The 9,484-nt window shown below is 40.4% G+C and overlaps 1 protein-coding gene across 1 annotated transcript in view; it reads right to left on the bottom strand.

Annotated features, from left to right (window-relative positions):
* Positions 1-222: 222 nt before the first annotated feature.
* NUDT3 (nudix hydrolase 3) overlaps positions 223-9,484 on the bottom strand; it is a 38,603-nt gene continuing 29,341 nt past the window's right edge. The window contains exon 5 of the mRNA XM_042465710.1: positions 223-6,808. Coding sequence (XP_042321644.1) covers positions 6,636-6,808 — 173 coding nt within the window. The 3' untranslated portion in view covers positions 223-6,635. The remainder of the gene's footprint in view (positions 6,809-9,484) is intronic.

Here is a 9,484-nt window from a genome sequence, read left to right as displayed (position 1 = left end):
GAAAATTGAGCGGTCACACCTCCCAGTTGTCCTCCCTTGGGTCACCAGACCTCGGATAGTTATCCTACCCAGGTCTCCAGGATAATAAAGCAATTGTTTACAGCAGCTGCAACAGCCTATGCAGGAAGACTTCAGTACTGCATTCAAAACCAACAGTTGTCAATAAAACATGCCAATATACCATGATAAACAGAAACAATCTGGCCAGAAGCCAGAGTAAAGTATCTGCACTAGTTATTTATTTTTACTGTTCTCCACTGGATGTAATTGTAAAGCTTTGTGTTCCTTTTACATGAAATTGATGAAGGAAAACAGAAAGGGGATGAACAACAAAAAGGATGTACAGACTAAGGTATGTGTTTGTCATATACTATTGTAAGACATGGTAGCATGTACATTCCTTCCAGTGTTACACCATGTTCATGTTTTCTATATTACAAATATTCAAACTGTACAATTTAGAAGGGAGCATTGTTCTGCACTTAGCAATATTACTTTGATGGATGGCTATATTAGTAACTCAATCTTCTGTGTGGAAATTGCAATCAGAACATATATGACGTTGTATATGTAATATCCACATGGAATTACTACACTGCTTAAGCCTTACTCATAGTTGTGAACTATCACACACAGCAATAGACATGGAGCTGGAACCAGGAGTAGAATCCCTTCCAGAAGATTAGGAACCCATGGAAGGCATTTCTATCTTAAACTGAAGAATTAGGCAACACTGCATTTGTAGTGGCACCAAAACAGTAGAGGAATTGCTTGCTTTACTTATCTCCAATAAAAGTAATGTGTCATTCTTTCTTTTAATTTAAACCATCTAATTCAGACAAGTACCAATTACTAACAGTAATAGGAAATAATTTCCTTCCTATTCACATACAGTATGGTCCACAGATCCTAACCATCTCTTAACTTGCTTGTCTTGCTGAGAACAGTAATATTAAGGAGGAGTCGGAGTTCACCTTGGGACCAATTCCCATAGTTGCCATTTGATCTATGTTATTGAACCCATGTCTCAAAATAGCAACACTGTGCCATACTCAAGCCTATATTCAGAGTTTCAATTCTCAGGGAGCACATTAAAATATAACATCTGGAGGTGAGACAAATGCTTAAAAGAATTTCACAGAAAGCAATCTTTCCTTATTCAATAAGCTATTCCATATACTATGTGTGCTTTTAAACAGAAAATTCAAATTAAGACATTATAAACACTTTCAGATGGCACAAGCACTTGCCCCCACACACTTTTATACTGTTCAATAAAAATGGCAAATTTTGTGGCGTGAACACCAAAGGCTACCTCTTTCCATGTAAAGGGGCACACTGGTGACATCAGGCAGAGTTGCCCTTAAATTCATCACACCCTTAATCTTAGACATGAGGCAATATGAAACAGTATAGAAAATTAAGAGAGATTGATTCTGACATCACATTTTCCTTAATGGACCCATGCAAATTCAGACATATATAGAGAGAATGTGAACCACCCTAGCTCTCCTTTTCAACAGGAACAAACAAAAGTGATAATTATCTGTAGTGTGACCCATCATGTTAACAAGCCTAAAGCAGCATTGGCAACTTCTACATTAAGAAGTGGCCAAACACATTAGAGCAGTGATTGCCAAACTTGGGGCCCAGATATTATCGGATCTCAAGTCGCACAAGCTCCAGGCATCATGGCCAATTATCAGAGTCTTGGAGTTCAGAAAGATCTGAAACCATTGCACTAGTGTCTCACTGAAATTCCTCCAGAATTCAATTAAGAAAAAATATTTTGAAGACAGTGTTTAAGCAGCATCTCTAATGTTTTAAAAGTAATCAAGGAGACAACTTGCTTTTGGAAGGAACAGAGAATTATACTAAGATTTCATCAATGCCCCCTTGCATTACTTACCCAACACAAAAAATAGAAGACTGAATCAGCCATGTTATAAGAAGTTCAGCATTTATACTGAGCACATCACACTGGAGGAGAAAGATGTACTGATGGTTCTAATAAAATCTATTGTGATGAGAGGTATCAAACTGTACTCAAAAACAGTTTCTTTATTACAGAGATTAAGGTTTACATACACACCCCTCCAGTGTAAAACAGAACTACAACACTACCATCTCTCTTTTCCCAGGCCCTCCCTGCCACCTCCCAAGCACAAGACAAAATGCCTGGAGACAGTTCAGATGAACAAAACTAGCAAGGTGTTAAGAAATATGCACAATCTTTGACTAAATCTGTTATCCCCCATAATTTTTACCATTAGAAAATAGGCAAACTCAGAGTCACACAAATGTTCCTGAAATTTTCATTAGTACAAAATTGTACTCATGCTTGATCAAATTTAGACACGATAGATACAAGTCTGAATTAAGTTTTACCAATCTCCATATTTTAACTAAAATGTCACCCCAGCTACAAACAGTGATGTTGCTGAGTTTGTTTTCAAGCTCAGAAGTACAAACTTCAGGCGATTCATATTACCCATAATACTTATGAGGTAAGTATTATGATATGTGCACACCGTATTCTTCTTTGGGTCAGATTTTAATCTGAATATTTCCCCAATACCATTTCCATTATTCTAATCCACCCATGGGCATTCTACTTATGGCATTGGTATAAGAGTTGGTTAAGCAACATGTTGAAAGTGAGGCAGATGCTCCTCTCCTATCTAGCATGTGCTGGGGGAACGTGACTCAGGACAATTGGTGACTATGCAGCACACCAGAAGTCTAAATGTGGGAGAAGCCTGTTCACTTTTCACCTTAACAGCTTGTTGCTGCCAGCTGGCATGAAACTGAACCATGTGCTATTAAGGGATTGGTGTGGAGAGAAGGAAGAAATCTATGGAGGTGGAGGACAGATTTACAAGTTCTAATAAAATCACTAGCAAGGAGAAGATGGCACTCTTTTTTTTAATTGGCTAGTTTTTAACAGACTGAGGTGGGGGCAGGAGCCATAGGGGCGTGATTATAAGAATATGTCTAAATACAAATAGAATATTTTGGGGAAAGTTAAGAGCTATGCTGCATCTAAAATCATGAAGGCATCTTCAGTCTAAATTCTTCTTACAATGCTGATTTCCACTTTCCAAAGATCCAATAAGAGTTAATTCAAGATTAAACCCAAGCTTAACAGATACACCAAAATACTCCAGCACATTCTATTTACTCTACATCATACATTTGCTAAATCTATGACACTGAAACACAGCAGGGATTAGAAAATCACAACTGCATTTTACACAACAAGATATAACTGCAGAGAACCTGACACTGGTTTTGTCCTCCAAGGAAAGAAAATTATGTCTCTACATACTGGAAAATGCTGCAAACTGCAGACTGTCACTGATAGGGTGCTAAATCCAATCATTAGTCCCAACTAGTCTTTAAGTTGATTTAGCAAATCCTGTTCACTCAATGAGTCTTCTCTACATGGAACAAATTACTGCCTTTAATCCATAGCTGTATGTTTAAGTTTTACCATGATTACCCAGCAGTTATGTGCAAACCCACTGCCAAACACAGTTTTAGGCAGCACTGTCAACCTTGTTTTACACAGGGCTGGTAATATAAAGGCCCATCTAAACAAAATACTTCATCTAAAGGAGGGATAAACTCTAGCACCAACTCTGAATTTATTACATATTATTGTAAATATATACTAACAAACCTGCAACATTGCTTATGCTATACCAGCATTTGTCTACATTGTGAACTGCTCAAGTTCAGCATGTTTTGCAATCAAATATTCAACCTCTACTTTGCAACTTTCAAGAACTAGAAATTTACATATAAATATGAACACTGGGATTCTCACAGTCTATGAGATGAACAGAAGAGATTAGGGAAGTATGTATACTCATCAGAATTTGGATGCTCTGCCTTGATTTAAAGTTAAAGTTCATAAAAATTGACTATCAAGCACGCTTTACTGCCTTTGCCAGCAGTCCTTGATTACAGTACATAAATATAAAGGAGTTTTACATGTAGAAATCCAACAAATTACATTTTATGGTGAAGCCCAGCTGAATCTATATTTACTGAAGATTTAAGACATACAAACTCTAAACCAAGGGTCCATCTACCCACTTAGCATAGATTATATTTAAACTGAAAACACCCCACCCCCCATTACTTGCACTATGTTAGACACATGGTCTGTCATGCCAGAAGTTCCAGTGTATTTAGACATGCTCTGAAAAAGTGAGTTGGTGTGTTGACATTTTCATTTATATCACTAAGTAGTTTACTGACTCATTTATTACATAATACCCTGAGAAACTGGGAAAGCTGTGAACTCTACAGTGCATCAGAAGTAGGTGAAAAAGTGGGGTTTAGTACTGTAAACAGAAGCAAGGACTGGGTTAAATTACACTACTGAAGAATCCAGCCTTTGTATTCCAGGAGCTTCATCTTCCTTTTCCAGTTTAGAAGGCAAACAGCTACTCAATGCAGTTGCATAAATAGCATCAATTCATCCCACATTAAACTACTTTCTTGGCACAATTTATTTTTCCTGACCCAAACAAAAAAGGAAAAGCTGTTAGCAAATCATTAACAATAGTCTATCCTAAGTAGTCTGTTTAACAGCCCTATAAAAACATCTTAGAGTCATAAAAAGTATTCATGTTGTAGATATTAAAACTGCAGTCACCCTTTTAGGAGTTTCAGTTCTCCTTCAAACTAACTTCCATGTTCTTCTCTATTCAACAAGACCCCAAACCCTTAGCTGAAGGCAACGATTTGCAATACCAGAAAGTGCCACATATGCCTTAGTAAGAAAAGTCATGTTATATATTTCAAGACACTAATCAAGCCCTTTGCATTTAATTTTTTATTGTTGATTGTTAAGATAAAGGGCATTGAAGTGGCACAGCATAGTTCCAGATTTGTAGTAGATGTTCAAGTTTAAACTACTTCTTGAATAATAATTCTCAGCATTTCCATGTGGCATTAGTAATCCCATAATACAGAATGCTATCCAACTCACTGAAAGTAGGGGATCACGCAAAAAAAAAAAAAAAATGAATCTCAGATTTCACAGCAGCTTTCAAAAATAGAAAGTATACAAATTAACTTCTTCAGGCTGCATGACTATTTTAGAATATTTTATACAATTAGTTGTTTAATGGGCAGTTATTTAATGAGAATGATTGATTAATAAGAGTACTGCAGATTTAATTTCACATCTTGGCTATACACTGACAAAGACATAGTCACCAATTATAGCAACTAGGTCCTGTCCCAAGCCAGGGATTAACTAATGCCCCTCCCCAAATCTTCCCCAGGCCCACCCCCTCCCACAACCCTCTCCACAGTCTCCCAACTAGACAATACTGTTGGCAAATCAAGACAGCATGAAACATACATCAATAGAAACAAAAATGTGACATGTGCCAATGCATTAGGTTAACTATCCTATTAAATGACACAGTTCTCCACAACAGCATTTCTGCTTGGGAACCAGTTGTACCTTTGCCACTGAAGAATAACATTTACCATTCTGAGCATGCTCTGTGGTACATTTACAAGTGCTGCAATGCTACAGATAAAGGAGGAGATTGGACACCTGATTACTTCTTTTCAGGGATACTGTGTGACTGCCTCTCGGTGCAGCGACACTCAAAGGAAAGTCCAACACTTTAGCACAAATTATAATATCCAGTTCAGTATGGTGTAAGGCATGTGGACAAGAAGAGATATCAGCAGTATATAGCAGGAATAGAAAGAATTCCACACCAGCAGAAATCATTGGTGCTTGATGCTCCAGTTCACCTTAAGCTCATTTTGAATCCCTGATTCCTATATATAGAGGTTGGAATTCAACTAGTTTCTGTGGCCATATGCCAGAAGTGAAGGGTAACCAATTCCTTGTGCTTCTGTCCATTGTTAGGAGATGGCATATTGGCTAAAACTGTAGAAAGAATGAAGCACCAGGATGTCTTGCAAGTGATTGTTGCCTGGCCTCCTCCAAGTGTCACAGCACTAAATTTGAATCAAGAAGTGGGGTACAGGGAGTCAAACTGGCCCAGCCACTAGCACTGTCACAAAAAATGTTAAAAAACAAGGCAAAGAAGATTATGATGCTCTTCTTTATAGAAGCAGCTTAAATTTTAAAATAAATCCTGCAAATTCAAAGTGTTAGGTTTCTCCATCTAAAAAAAGTTACACACATGCGCTGAGAAAGTGGCCACCACACAGATCTCAACAGCAGCGTACTGTACAAAATCTAAGACTTAAAAGATCTGATCTCACATTTATAGCCTCTTTTAACTGAAAAGATAAAAAAAGTCTGGCTATGGCTGCAACAACACAAAGAAACATTTCAGAAGACAAGGCAGTGGTGAAACTAGCAGCCTTGCTCTTCAAGTTGTCAAAATGTTGTTAACAGGGAAGGGACACTTCATGCACAAGATGTGGTTTACAAAATACATATCCAAGTAAAAGCAAGAAAACCCCACTTTGCACTAGAATGCAACACTCAAACATTGCTCTGCCAAAGGCTGCTGCACATGTCTGTTTGACAGAGGACATATGTGAAAGCGGCGAGAAGAGGGGGAAAAGGGAAATCCAGGTTTCAGTCTTCTTTTCCACGTCTATTTCTCTTATATGGATATCTTCAGTCATCTGATGTCAGACAGTGCACTCTCTTTTGAGAATGATGTGGTCACAACAGGAGTGCCGTTGTTAGCCAAATAGCCTTGCCTCAACGTTTCAAAATATGAGGCCTGCACAGGTTTGTGATACTGCAGAACTTTTATGGCATCATCTATCTTAAACCATTCCCTTTTTCTTCCTATAGGTAAACAGAAAGGAGAAAAATTAGCAATACAGCAAAATAATTTAAGAAATTACAATCCCTTCTCTATAGAGAATTTCCACTGACAAACTGCATACTTTTTGCAAGTACCATATGATGTTAAAACATCAAATATTAGTTTAGTGACAGCTGCCATGTAATGATACACTGACTGGAAGTACACCTCTTAAAAATGCAAACAAAATTATTCAGTTCTCCAGAAAACAGATCATACATTACAAAAGCAAGTCATTACTAGAATCATAGAATCATAGAGTTGGAAGAGACCACAAGGGCCATCCAATCCAACCCCCTGCCATGCAGGAAATCTAAAACAAAGCATCCCCGACAGATGGCCATCCAGCCTCTGCTTAAAGACCTCCAAGGAGGGAAAATCCACTACACTCCAAAGGAGTGTGTTCCATTGTCGAACAGCCCTTACTTTCAGGAAGTTCTCCTAATGTTGCAGTGGACTCTCTTTTGCTGTAGCTTGCATCCATTGCTCCGGGTCCTAGTCTCTGGAGCAGCAGAAAACAAGCTTGCTCCCTCCTCAATATGACATCCCTTCAAATATTGAAACAGGGCTATCATATCACCTCTTAACCTTGTCTTCTCCAGATTCAACATACCCAGCTCCCTGAGTCTTTCCTCATAGGGCATGGTTTCCAGACCCTTCACCATTTTAGTCGTCCTGCTTTGGACACGCTCTAGTTTCTCAATGTCCTTTTTGAATTGTGGTGCCCAGAACTGGACACAATATTCCAGGTGGGGCCTGACCAGAGCAGAATAGAGTGGCACTATTACTTCCCTTGATCTAGACCAGGGGAAGGCAACCTTTTTGAGCCAAGAGCCGTGTTGGTGTCCCCCAGACAACGGGGGGGGGGGGGGGGGGAAAAAAAATAAAAAAAAAAAGGAAAAATTTTTAAAATTGAGAAAAATTTTTTTTTAAATGGAGGGCATGCGAAAAAATTTGATGATTTTCTAAAAATGTTAATATAAATGCATGTTTCTTAGGCGTGATCAAAATGGAGGACATTTGGGCATTATTCCTAGACAGATGGCAGAAATGGACTTCCCTTTCTGGCCAACCCCCCTCCCCCCATTCCAAACAGCACATTTGGGCATTGAGCATGGCTTTACTTAACATGGCAATCTCTTGCATATTTCAGAGGCTTATTGCATAACCAAACTCTTTGGGTTTCACATTGAGCATGGGTTCACATGGCTACGCCTATTGAACATGTCAAGGTGGTTTCACAGTTCTTGCACCAAGCGTACTTCTCAGAAGTGTGTACTTGGTCAAGGGACTTTGGTTTTTCTTCACTGCGCATGAGTTTGTAAAAATCACAGCAATTTACATTGGCCTTGCCTCAGAGGCTTTCTGATATCAATATCACCATTAAAGAACCAAAAACACACAGAAAAGGCACTTTGGAAAGTCACACTCTCTTGGCTTCAGAAACAGTGCGTGCATGCCTCTCAAGCTGACTCTCATCATCATCATCACACTATCACTGTCAAAACAAGGGAGACTTGTTAGCATTAAAAGCACCCAAAACACACTTTGGAAGGTGACACTCTCTTGGCTTCTGAAACAGTGCCTGCATGCCTCTCAAGCTGACTCATATTATCATCATCATCATCACCACCACCACACTATCATTGTCAAAGCAAGGGAGACTTGTTAGCACTTAAAGCACACAAAATTGATTGATTGATTGATTGATTGATTGAAATTTTATTTATATACCGCCGATCACGGCGGTTTACAAAACAAAATGAAAATACGATACAGTACAGATTACAGATATAATACAATACAGATCACAGATTAAAAATCAAAATCCCGCCTTCCCTTACGATACAACTCCACTCTCCTACCGCTATATCTCCCCTTGCCCCACACTATTCCAATAGGAGCCCCTCTTAACACAGCCGCACCTCCCTCTCCCTCACCAAGCCAATTACAAACCATGTCCAACAAACTCCTGACAATACTAGCTACACCCCTCTCCTCAATCTCCCTCCCTCCAGAAAGTCCACAACGGCGGCACCAGGCAATTGTCCTTGGCACTCCTCCCTGATGGTATAGGGGCATGAGCGGGGAGCTCTGCAGGGGAGCCGGCGAGCCGGCTTAGAGGCCGCTCCCACGGACCCTCCCCCTTGTGCAACGCCGCTCCAGCGGCAAAACAGAGTCCTCTGGGCCGCTCCTGCCCAGGTGGAAAACGGGCAGGCGGCGTCCTCTTTGGGGGAGCCGGCGAGCCGGCTTTATGGAGGCCGCTCTAACCAGCCCCTCCCCCTGGAGAAACGCCGCTCCAGCGGCAAGGAAGAGTCTCTCTGAACCGCTCCTGCCCAGGTGGAAAGGGGGCGGGCGGGCAGTTAGGGAAGGAGGAGCCTCTGTCTTCAGGCTAGCCCCTGATGGTACTGGGCCAGCCTTCTCTCTCCCTCAGAGGCCAAACGATGACAGTTAGGGAGGGAGGAGCCTCTGTCTTCAGGCTAGCCCCTGATGGTACTGGGCCAGCCTTCTCTCTCCCTCAGAGGCCGAACAATGACAGTTAGGGAGAGAGGAGCCTCTGTCTTCAGGCTAGCCCCTGATGGTACTGGGCCAGCCTACTCTCTCCCTCAAAGGCCGAACGATGACAGTTAGGGAGGGAGGAGCCTCTTTCTTCAGAC

The sequence above is a fragment of the Sceloporus undulatus genome, chromosome 4 (genome assembly GCF_019175285.1).
Source record: "Sceloporus undulatus isolate JIND9_A2432 ecotype Alabama chromosome 4, SceUnd_v1.1, whole genome shotgun sequence".
NCBI lineage: Eukaryota > Metazoa > Chordata > Lepidosauria > Squamata > Phrynosomatidae > Sceloporus > Sceloporus undulatus.
Note: the sequence above shows the minus strand (reverse complement) of the source record. Positions and strands in the feature narration are given on the sequence as shown.